The sequence below is a fragment of the Anomaloglossus baeobatrachus genome, chromosome 3 (genome assembly GCF_048569485.1).
Source record: "Anomaloglossus baeobatrachus isolate aAnoBae1 chromosome 3, aAnoBae1.hap1, whole genome shotgun sequence".
Lineage (NCBI taxonomy): Eukaryota > Metazoa > Chordata > Amphibia > Anura > Aromobatidae > Anomaloglossus > Anomaloglossus baeobatrachus.
Window position 1 is genome coordinate 202,587,320 of NC_134355.1, and position 12,665 is coordinate 202,599,984.

At 50.3% G+C, this 12,665-nt stretch overlaps 1 protein-coding gene across 1 annotated transcript in view; it reads left to right on the forward strand.

Moving 5' to 3' along the window:
- LOC142296283 (dihydroxyacetone phosphate acyltransferase-like) overlaps positions 1-12,665 on the forward strand; it is a 318,344-nt gene that overhangs the window by 106,733 nt on the left and 198,946 nt on the right. The window contains 2 exon segments of the mRNA XM_075339690.1: positions 11,476-11,627; positions 11,709-11,839. Coding sequence (XP_075195805.1) covers positions 11,476-11,627; positions 11,709-11,839 — 283 coding nt within the window.

The window sequence follows — 12,665 nt, forward strand, 5'->3', positions numbered from 1 at the left end:
TTGGCGATACCTTATATGTGGTAGAAATCAACTGTTTGGGCGCACAGCAGGGCTCGGAAGGGAAGGAGCGCCATTTGACTGCAAAATTGGCTGGAATCAATAGCGGACGCCAGGTTGCATTTGGAGAGCCCCTGAGGTGCCTAAACAGTGGCGGTCCCCCACAAGTGACTTCATTCTGGAAACAAGACACCTCAAGGCTTTTATCTAGGTGTATAGTGAGCAGTTTGAATCCACGAGTACTTCACAGAATTTGATAAGCTTAGGTTGCCATATTGAAAATTTCATTTTTTTCACAAAACTGTTGCTTTAGCATCAAATTTCTCACTTTTTCAAGAGACAACAACAAACCGTGGACCCCACAGGTTGTTGTCCAATGTCTTATGAGCACAGGGATACCCCACATGTGGCCAAAAACCTCTGTTTGGATAAATGGGAGGGCTTGGAATGGAGGGAGCACCATTTGAATTCTGGAAAAGTTGAAATAAATTGCGCGCACCATGTCACATTAGCAGGGCCCCTTGGGTACCTATACGTCAGAAAACCCCCACAAGTGACCCCAGTTTGGAAACTGGATTTTATTCAGGAGTATAGTAAGCATTTTGAATCCACAGGTACTTCACAAAAATGTTGCTGTAGCAACAAATGTCTCACTTTTAGGCTATGTGGCCATGATCCAGCGACACGGCGTCTAGTACACAGTGTCAGCCTCCTGCAGAGATGTGAGTGTTGTCCACGGGAGAACGCAGCTGCCCATGCCCACGATTTGGGTTCAGGCCGCTGTGGAGCTCTATGCTACCTGCAGAGAACACTCATCTCCGCAGCATAAATTGACATGCTGAGGCTCGGGAAGCTGCGCCACAGGTCGGTTTATGCTGCGGAGAAAAGAAGCACATTGGGCATGGGATTTCTAAAAATCCTTCCACTGTGCTTCTACTGCACAATGCAGCGTTATGGACACAGGGAATACACTCTGCGCCCAAAACGCTGCAAACCCTGATTGTGGGCACACAGCGTAAAATGCTACAATGGATGAATGGATAGATGTCAAACATATATAACGTCCCACCCCCTGCATATTCTAAGCTGGCGCCCTTTAGTGCCTTTCATGTGGCACTAAAGGGTGCCTAGCCTTGTATTTAGCCCCCCCAAAAATTAATAATTAAAATAAACGACGTGGGGTCCCCCCTATTTTTGATAGCCAGCTAGGGTAAAGCAGACAGCTGTAGCCTGCAAACCACAGCTGACAGCTTCACCTTGTCTGGTGATCAATTTGGAGGGCTCCCCAGGCGTTTTTTAAAAAAAAAAAAAACGTGGGGTCCCCCCCAAATTAGATCACCAGCCAAGGTGAAGCGGACAGCTGGGGTCTGGTATTCTCAGGGTGGGAAGAGCCATGGTTATTGGACTCTTCCCAGCCTAAAAATAGCAGGCCGCAGCCGCCCCAGAAGTGGCGCATCCATTAGATGCGCCAATCCTGGCGCTTCGCCCCAGCTCATCCCGCGCCCTGGTGCGGTGGCAGACGGGGTAATATATGGGGTTGATACCAGCTGTAATGTCACCTGGCATCAAGCCCTGGGGTTAGTGATGTCACGGCATCTGAACAGATACCCGACATCACTAACCCAGTCAGTAATAGAAAAAAAAAAGACAAAAAAAAAATTTATTTGAAAAAACACTCCCCGAAACATTCCTCTTTTACCAATTTATTGAAAATAAAGAAATTCCGGTCGCTGTAATCCATTTTGGAGGTCCCTCGGCGACTCTGGATCTTCTAGAATATGGGGGGCACGTTCAGGGAACGTATCCCCCATTTTCTGGAAGAGCAAGCTCTCCATGAGCAGTGTGGGTGCAGTAATCTGAGAATACTGCACTCACACTGCCCCGGTCCAACCTAGGGCAGAGTGACCTGCAGTAACCTCATTCCAGAATATGAGGGGCACGCTCACAGAACGTACCCCCCATTTTCTGGAACAGCAGTCTCTCCATGTGAGGAGTGTGACTGCAGATTACCGCACTCACCCTCCCCCGGTCCACAGTGGAGCCTGTGCAGTTGCGACGTCAGCAGGATCCCTGCTTGCAGGGATCCAGCTGACAGCCGCTGTCTGCGCATGCGCCGCCAGCATTGAAGAAGGAGGCGGCGTGATCGCGGGACGGAGCGGCAGACAGGTAACGTATAACCGGGGGCTTTGGGGGGGGTGACGGGGGTGACCTAGTGGGACCTGGGGACACCTTTCTGCCGCATGTGACGTGTCACATGCGGCAGAAAGAGCAGAATGAATGCGGCCGCGCGCTGTGCGCCGCCATCTTCCGGAGGGGGGAGGGGGGTGGTGGCTCTGGAGAACCGGAGGGGGCTCCGGTGACCAGAGGGCTCCGGTGGACCGGAGGAGGGGTCAGGGGGAGGACATTTCCCTCCGATCTGAAATGTTTGATCATTTCAGATCGGAGGGAAATGACTGCAGAGCCGGCGCCGGCGGCAGTTTTCTGTGCGCTTCGGCGCCATTTTGGATGTCCGGTGGGGGTAGGGGTGGGGGTGGGGGGACTCTCCGGTACCGGGGGCTTTGGGGGCACTAGGGGGTTAGATTTCTTTCTCATCTGACATGTTTGATCACGTCAGATGAAAAAGAAATCAGTTTTACCGGCCATTTCTTTTTTTTTCATGTGTTCGTCGGTATACAGTATATACCGCCGATCACATGATCGGGGTCCAAAAAAAACACCCCGATTCATAATCTGGGGGGTCTCAGCTACCCCCGGTAGCTGAAACCCCCCGAGATTTTCGGTCGCTGGGGGGCGCTACAGGGTTTTTTCGGGCCGCCGCTTTAAAGCGGCGGAACAGAATAAGTACCCTGTTTTGCCGCCGCTTTAAGTCGTACGGCCGTCGTTATGAGGTTAAATGTACTTTGTTCAGGTGACAACCCCTTTAAGCCTGCAGAACTGATGTAGAACAGAAGCCACAATCTACTTACTATGGGGCACCAGATCAGTGGCACCTGTGCAGTAAAAGACACCATCTCTGAGGAGAGAAAAGCAGGCATAGAAGAATATATACAGCTCATACATCCTTTGACAGTGTCAGTAAATAATTAGTGGAGGCTATGACTACCATAAACACAACAGTTGTGGTAAGGGAGCAACAATAGACCCTCCAAGGTAAACAAGGGAGGAACTGACCACTTATGGAAATGTTTGTACTTGGTGGGATAAGAACCCAGTGCGCCAGATGGAAAAATAACAGTGCTAAACATTCTGCCACAGTACTGTCGAAGAACATAGCATGTGTCTGAGCCTTCAGACCTACTGAGCATGAGTAGAGTATCTAAGATGGAAGGAATTGTATTGGCTAAAAAGATGACGCACCTTTACTATTAAGATATCACTTAGGCTAGAATGACACAATCGCGTGAAAAAAAACGGCCCCATTCTTGTCCAGGAGAGTAGGACGATTTTTGTCTCACTTGTCATCCATGTGCTGTCAGTATGTTATCAGTTTGCAATCCGTTTTTCTCTCAGCAGCTATTAGTCATTTACAGGACCATTTACAGTGTTCTGTGCTGCATGTTAGAATTGTATCCATAAAAACGGACGTCACTAGGATTGTCTGTGTGCTGTCCGTGTGGCGTCCAATTTTTTTCTCGCACTCATTGACTTGTATTGGCGAGTCTCGCATGATTTTGACAACAAATCACAGCATGTTGCGACTTTTCTCTCATCCAGAATCTGGAAGAGAAAAACTGACCAACTGCTCTGCCTCATTGACTAACATTGGTCCGAGTGCAATGAGAGATTTTCTCGCATTGCACTCATCCGATTCATATGCCCGTGTGCGCGTACCCTTATAAAGATATACTCATGGGGCCCGATTCATCAAATATTTTTTCTCAACTCAAAGCTACTCTAAAATTTTGCAGTATTTGACATGCTCACGCCAATTTTGCCCAACTTGAATAAAAAAGGCATAATTTGGCGGCAGTGTTTACTAGCCCACAGTTTTACTTCAGCAGCGAATAGATTAAGGTTACTGGCGAGGTGCACACAGAGGTTGTGACTTCTCCTATAGCCCTAATTCATGAAGAAGCTCCTGTTTGCATGGACCCACACAGTCTGAGATAGCAGGAAAGTAAACATAATAGTAAGATAAAAAATATGTATTACAACAGATCATCTGTCTCTCTAGAACAGACCTGGGCAAGGGGCGGGCTGCGGGCCACATCCGGCCCGCCTACTCTCTGTGACCAGCCCGCCTGGCTCAGGGCGTCCTTGCTCGCATCAGTGATGAGGGCAATCTGACCTGTTGTCCGGCTCCAGGCTCCGGGAGGCCCGTGGTCAGATTGCCCTTATCACACGCTGCGTGCTGGGCAAGGAGCAATCCTGCAGCGCCACACAGTGTAGGCAGCGGAACGCAGGAATCTGTCCTCTGTTCCCTGCCCGTCACCTTTCTCTGTGACACACACGCGCACCCTGAAGTCGTCAGTACGGCGCGCGTGTGTCATTTGAAAAGTTCCCGCCCGGCAGGAGAAGAAGCTGTCGCAGCCGGGGCCCGTATGCAGAGAAGCAGCGGCGGGGGCCCGAACAAGAACAGCAGCGGCGCAGCCAGGGCCCGTACAAGAGAAGAAGCAGCTGAACGGGGGGCCGGTACGGAGGTGCCTGAGGAGGGAGAGGTGACGGGTGACTAGTAACCAGAGAGGGCAATGGGGGGAGGGGGGGGTAACTGGTGACTAATATTTCTGTGTAGTGATATAGTATATGGGAATGTAGTTTTACTGGTATAGTATATAGGGGTCTAGTGATGTATAGGGATGTAGTGATGTATATTATAGGTGTAGTATATAGGGGTGTAGTGATGTAGTATATGGGGATTGTATATATTGTGAGACTGTGACCGGGGTTATCTATGATGGCCGGTACGTCTCGCCCCGGTTGTGCTCACTCCATGATAGAAAGTAACTCCACTCCGGGGTTAATGCTGTTTCCCTACAGGCTGAAAGGAGGGTTAAAAGGAAACAGGAACATGGGCGTGGTTGCCTAGTGTGAGGGAGTGAACACAACTCCCTGAGTTTCTGCCGGAGATAACACATGGGTGCTGTTATGGACTTTTGTTTGTACAATAAACCGTGTGCTGTGACCCTTGGTGCCTGGATCCCGTGTCTTCTGCCGCACAGCCGACCACGCTACCTCACAGATGGTGGAGATCGGCGGGCATGCCAGCCCGGTGAGGTGTAGCATCCATCCCTGGTGACCCGGCAGCGCATGTCCTGGATTCGAGCGGCTATACTACAGCCCAAACCCGGCGACGCCATGGAGGACATACTAAAGCAGCTGGCTCAGGCTAATGCACAGCAACAACAGACGAATACACACCTGCTCCGGACGTTGGATCGTCAGCAGCAATCCTTGCAGTTGCAGGAACAAAGGCACCAAGAACAGATGGTTCTCCTGGCCAAGTCGATCCGTGCCGGACCGGCAGCAACAACCCCGGGACCGGGTGACGATGGCAGCGTCCGGAAAGTACTGAGACAAGCGTTGCAAAAGATGACCCCGGGGGATGATGTGGAAGCGTTCCTGGCGGTGTTTGAGCGGGTGGCCGAGCGGGAAAAGCTACCGACCCCCCAGTGGGCTGCGGTATTGTCGCCCTATCTGACGGGGGAGCTCCAAAAAGCGTACCTGGACCTCTGTACCGAGGACGCCCTAGAATATGCGACCCTGAAAGCCGAAATACTTGCTCGGTTGGGGGTGAATACCTATGTACGGGCTCAGCGGGTAAATCAGTGGTTCTATGAGGAAGCCAAACCCGTACGCTCCCAGGCCTATGACTTGTTGCATCTCGTAAAGAAGTGGTTGCAGCCTGACACTCTGAGCCCGGCGCAAATGGTGGAAAGGGTAGTAGTTGATCGTTTTGTGCGCACTTTACCCGTCACCATTCAACGGTGGGTAGGACAGGGCGACCCAAGTACCCTGGACCAATTAGTGTGCCTGGTAGAGCGGCATGTGGCTACGCAGGACTTGATACGGGACACTGAGACTTTGCGTACCGCCCGTCGGTCCGGCCCCTCCAAGCCTAGGGCCAAGGACCCACCGCTGACACCGGTGCGGGAGTCCGCTACCGTCCCGTCTGAGGCCGCGCCCGCCGTCCCTGAGGTCCGGAAGGCTATGTACCCTAAACGACAACTCGTCAAGGGGGTTTCCTTCCCTATTAGATGTTGGCAGTGCCAGTGGGTGGGACATATGGAAGCCCAGTGTCCACTCACCACGGAGCCCATGGATTGTGAGGTTACCCGGCGGGGTTCAATGTATGCTCAGGTGGTGTGTACCGCTGACCTTGTCTCCCCAGAGACTGAGCCCCACTTGTGTCAAATACAGGTGAATGGATGTCCGGTTACAGGCTTGTTGGATTCCGGAAGCTTGGTGACCCTTGTGCGATCAACCCTAAGGGCTAAAGTAAAGGCCACAGGACGTACCGTGGGGGTGGTTTGCATACATGGGGACCGCCGAGACTATCCCACGGGGATTGTCACCATCACAACACCTTGCGGTCAGGTGCAACATGAGGTGGGACTTATTAACACTCTTCCCTATGACGTGATCCTAGGAAGGGATCTGCCCTATTTTTGGACTTTATGAAAGGGACCTCCTAAGTCCCCTCAGATATTGGTTAGTGCGGGACCTGAGCCCTACAATCCCGAATCCGGGACGCCTGCCGTAGGGGTCCCCATGATAGGGACAGAATGTGAACCCGATAGGTCGCCCCTAGAGGTATTGGCAGGAGAGGCTGAGACGGTCGAGCCCATCCCGGAGTTGGAGGCGTCCCCGGATACGTTTGGGACAGCCCAACTCCAGGACCCTACATTAATACATGCCCGGAGTCGGGTGACAGTAGTTGACGGGGTGGCACAGCTGCCCGGTGCCCAGTTAAGGTACCCCCATTTCGCTCTTAAGCAGGATTTACTCTACCGGGTAGATGAAATACGGGGCGTGGGGGTAGAGCAGTTGGTGGTGCCCCAGCCGTATCGCCGGCGGGTCCTCGACTTGGCTCATAAACACCTGATGAGTGGCCACCTAGGGGTCAAGAAAATGCAGGAGCGAATATTGCAAAGGTTCTATTGGCCCGGGGTCTTTGGGGAGGTAAAACGGTTCTGCGAAACCTGCCCGGAGTGTCAGCTTACCGCACCCCTGACCCACTTTCGCAGTCCGTTGGTACCGTTACCCATTATAGAAGTCCCTTTTGAACGGATAGGGATGGATCTGGTGGGGCCCCTCGTAAAGTCTGCTCGAGGGCACCAACACATCCTAGTGATCGTTGACTATGCCACCCGGTATCCAGAGGCGATACCTCTCAGACATACTGCGGCGAAGCTTATAGCTCGGGAGTTGTTTGCTGTGTTCTGCCAGGTGGGGTTGCCCAAGGAGATCCTTACGGATCAGGGGACCCCATTCATGTCTAAAGTGACCAAAGAGCTATGCCGGCTACTCCAGATCAAGCAGTTGCGTACGTCTGTGTATCGTCCTCAGACGGATGGTTTAGTGGAACGATTCAATAAAACCCTGAAAACCATGCTCAAAAGGGTGATTTCCAAAGACGGGAAAGACTGGGATATGATGCTTCCCTATTTGATGTTTGCCATACGAGAGGTGCCACAGGCATCCACGGGGTTTTCGCCTTTTGAGTTGTTATACGGGCGACATCCCCGGGGATTGTTGGACCTGGCAAAGGAAACATGGGAGCAAGAGCCCACCCCCCATAAAAGTGTGATTGAACACATTTTAGGAATGCAGAACCGCATAAGCGCGGTCATGCCAATTGTGAAGGAGCATTTACAGGAGGCTCAGGCCGCGCAAAGCGGCCACTACAATAGACAAGCCACCGTGCGGACCTTTAAACCCGGGGATCGGGTGTTGGTATTGATCCCCACGGCGGAGAGTAAATTCCTGGCTCAGTGGCAAGGCCCCTACGAGATAAAGGAAAAAGTCGGGGTGGTCAACTATAAGGTATTGCAGCCCGGTAGGCGGAAACCTGAACAAATATACCATGTTAACCTATTAAAACCTTGGCAGGAACGGGAAAGCCTGATGGTTGCTTTTTCCCCATCTCCCTCCTCTTCGGGTCGTTCAAACCCGGCTCCAGCGACCTCCGGAGAGGACGAACCGGAAGTAAGGATTGGAGAAGCCCTCACCAAGCAACAGAGGCGAGAGGCCAGACGGCTGGTTCAGCAGAACCCCGATGTCTTCTCCGAGCTGCCTGGTAGGACCAGTCTGATACGACATGACATTGTCACCGAGCCTCACCTGAAGGTACGCCTGAAGTCATACCGGGTGCCGGAGGCTCGAAGACAAGCCATATCAGAGGAAGTGAAGACAATGCTACGCCTGGGGGTCATCGAAAAATCCCGGAGTGAATGGGCTAGTCCCATTGTCCTAATACCAAAACCCGATGGCTCCTTAAGGTTCTGCAATGACTTTAGGAGATTGAACGAAATATCCAAGTTCGATCTCTACCCCATGCCCCGGGTGGATGAGCTGATTGATAGGCTGGGACAGGCGCGATATTTCACCACACTCGACCTGACCAAGGGGTACTGGCAGGTGCCACTGACTGAGTCCGCCAAGGAGAAAACCGCTTTTGTTACGCCGGAGGGTCTCTTCCACTATGTTGTCTTGCCTTTTGGGTTACATGGCGCTCCGGCCACGTTCCAGAGGTTGATGGACTTGGTGCTGGAACCCCACCAGGCGTATGCATCAGCGTACCTTGATGACATCATTATTTACAGCTGTGAGTGGCAGACCCACTTGGAACAGGTACAAGCGGTGGTGAACGCGCTCCGAACAGCTGGATTGACAGCCAATCCCAAGAAATGTGCGTTGGGGCTCACGGAAGCCCGCTACTTGGGCTACGTAATAGGCCAAGGAGTGATTAAGCCCCAAATTAACAAGGTTGAGGCAATCCAGAAGTGGCCTAGACCCCTGACCACGAAGCAGGTTAGGGCCTTCCTGGGTATTGTGGGGTACTACAGGAGGTTTGTAAAAGATTTTGCGGGACTATCAGCCCCCTTGACGGACCTTCTCAAAGGCAAGAAGTCCGTCATGGTGCGCTGGACTCCGCAGGCCGAGGACTCCTTCCGGGCCCTGAAGGGGGTCCTGTGCGGACAGCCCGTTCTGGTCAACCCTGATTTCCGGAAGGAGTTCATAGTACAGACTGACGCCTCGGAGGTCGGCCTGGGGGCAGTGCTGTCTCAGGTGGTTCAGGGGGAGGAACACCCCGTCACCTTCTTAAGTAGGAAGCTCACCCCTCCCGAGCGGAATTATAGCGTAGTGGAGAAGGAGTGCCTGGCGATCAAGTGGGCCTTGGAGTCCCTACGCTATTACCTGCTGGGACGGCAGTTTCGCTTGGTGACTGATCACTCTCCGCTGGTATGGATGAGGTCCGCCAAGGAACGGAATGCCCGGGTTACCCGGTGGTTCCTTTCTCTGCAGAACTTCCGGTTTACGGTTGAACACCGGGCCGGTAGGTTGCAGGGCAACGCCGATGCCTTGTCCCGCGGCCCGTGTTTGATGGCAGGAGTTCAACCCCGCTCGCTTGAACTGAGGGGGGGGGGTATGTGAGACTGTGACCGGGGTTATCTATTATGGCCGGTACGTCTCGCCCCGGTTGTGCTCACTCCATGATAGAAAGTAACTCCACTCCGGAGTTAATGCTGTTTCCCTACAGGCTGAAAGGAGGGTTAAAAGGAAACAGGAACATGGGCGTGGTTGCCTAGTGTGAGGGAGTGAACACAACTCCCTGAGTTTCTGCCGGAGATAACACATGGGTGCTGTTGTGGACTTTTGTTTGTACAATAAACCGTGTGCTGTGATCCTTGGTGCCTGGATCCCGTGTCTTCTGCCGCGCAGCTGACCACGCTACCTCACAATATGTATATAGTGCGTGTGTGTGTGTATACGTATGTATATGTGTATATATGTACGTACACAGTATATATGTGTGTATTTCTGTGTGTATGTATGTGTGTGTGTATTTATACTATATGCAGCTTTGTCACCATAGAAGGGGGGGCAAGATACAATTTCTTGCACAGTGGCCCCAAGCTGTCAGTGTCCGCCCCTGCTGCTGAGAGCAGACACTTGATTGTGGAGCTCCTGGCATTGGCTCCGTGTGGAGCTCAAACATAACTAGAGCGGGTCTGGTACCTAGAATCAGCGCAGAGAAAAGCCTGTAACTGCGAGTGGTACTGGAGTTACATCGGGCAGCACACGCTCCCTCCTCGCCCCCTGCAGCGGTGTGCCGCCATTACAGGGCCTGATTGCGTTTCTCCTGTACCTGTTTGCATACATGTGACAGGTACTGGAGAAAACACGAGTCTGTGAAATCCCGCTCCTGACCCCCACTCATTCATCGATTATTCACTGCACTCAGGACCTGGAAGCTGGAGCATCGCGGTGACAGAGCCGGGCATAGCACCGTTGAGAACATCACCGCAGGGATAGGTGAGTATTCTGCAAGCACAGTGACCTCCAGGAGGTCATTGGAGTTTCCAATGAACTCTGATGACCCCCCTGCGACACCCACGCTACAGCTTCACGGGTTCATCAGAGTTCATTGGGAACTGTGACGAGGAGTCCCCGAGATGCTCCGGCTTCCAGGTTCTCAACACACACACACACACACACACCTGTATACTCACCCAGCGATGCGGTCCCCAGCACTGTCCCTGCTTCCAGCTGCTCACTGCAGTGAATATTCAGTGAGTATAATTACCGGCGATAAGGAGCTGGAGGCAGCAGAGCCAGAGACAGCATCGCTGGAGAGAGGTAAATATAGAAAATCTTTTTATTAAAAAGACCCGTATTTTCTCTGGTACTTGTCACACGGATCACATCAGTGTGCGATCCGTGTGACACCCGTGCTACCAGTAAAAAAACGGACATCTCTGTGTGTGTGCGTGCAGGGCCATGAGGGGTCACACAGTCCGTAACTTACTGTTTGTTTATGAAGGGATAGTATATATACTATATACATTATTGGGTAAAACTAAGTTAATTATATTAGTCCGGCCCTCTAAAACCATCCCAATTTCTCATGCGGCCCCATGGGAAAATTAATTGCCCACCCCTGCTCTAGAATGACAAAAAAAGGAAACAGTGATGGTGCTTAGTAGTAGGGCTATATAGGCTGACAATTCTTTGGGTAATTGCTGTCATCTGCCCTATCATTTCAGGATGGGAGAACCTCTCCCATTCATGCTGTTGAAGGGTGCCAAGGAAATCCAATTTGTCTGCTGCATCTTCATATAGATTTCATTGCACCATATGGGGAAAAGTCTAGCTGGGTTTAGATTGCTTTGATGCTCTGGAGTTGTACTTTATTGTGCGTCTACAGAAAGAAACACATACTGTATTCATGTATACTAAACTCATCAATACAATGATGTTACACCTGCGTAAACACAGAAATGTAGAATTAAGACATATTTTATTGTTTGATTTTAGGCCTTTTGAATGTTGTAGCTGAACCGTTTCTCAGAGGAGAAGTTTATGATACTTATCTGGTTCCTATCAGTATTAGCTATGAGAAAATCTTAGAAGAGTCCTTCTATGCACAAGAGCTTCTCGGAGCACACAAATCCAAAGAATCTACTTCAGTAAGATACAGTTCAGTGGTTGATAAAACCAATGTATAAAGAAATTTCAGCACTTATGTTTTTCTACTATTTCTCTTGCAGGGCTTATTTAAAGCCAGAAAAGTACTGAATGGCAATTTCGGAAATATTCACATTTTTGTTGGACAACCAATATCACTTCGAACAATAGCCTCCAAAAGAATAAATCGCTCCAAATGCAATCTAATACCCAGGTATAGGTTTATGTTGAGCTGGCATATCTAGCAAATGGTATATATGTTTGTGTGTATGTGTGTGTGTGTGTGTATATATATATATATATATATATATATATATATATATATATATATATATATATATAATATATATAAAAATTGTTTAAAAGAACTGAGAGTCCTCAGTGGTTGATACCTTTTAATGGCTAACTGAAAAGATGGTAATAATTGCAAGCTTTCGAGACTACTCAGGTCTCTTCATCAGGCATGGTATAACACAAAATCTGAAGAGTCACATATTTATACACAACAGGACTTAGAATAGTGCAGTAAAAAAAAAAAAACAAGTTATATAAAACAGAACTATCTCTATGGCAGGGGGGCAAACTGTTGTGGCCATAAATTTTACTGCAGTTCAGTGTGAAAGTTTTATTGTCCTTTGATAAGGGTCTGGTCCAGGGCTGTGACACGCGAGGATGGTCAGAGGAGCACATCTTTTAACTGATGTAAAAAGACATGAATCCATGAGACACATTCATTCCTACTCTGAATGTGTCAAAGGTCATCATAAGTGTGTACTCCCATAGTCTCCTATTTCTCTGGGACTTGAAGTTTCCTTTCAATACCAGCAATTTCATGTCCATGATGCTGTGGTTTGAGTTACAAAAATGTTATATCTCTACTGGCTAACACGGTACAAAGATATATTTTACTTGTGTGTATATAACACCGTGTCTGCAAATTGGGATTCTGAGCTGGCTTATATATCCTGAGTCATATTGCAAAGGATTGTCAAAAATCCACTTGTGACTTTTAGGATCGCTACTTCCAATAGGTGGCGCTG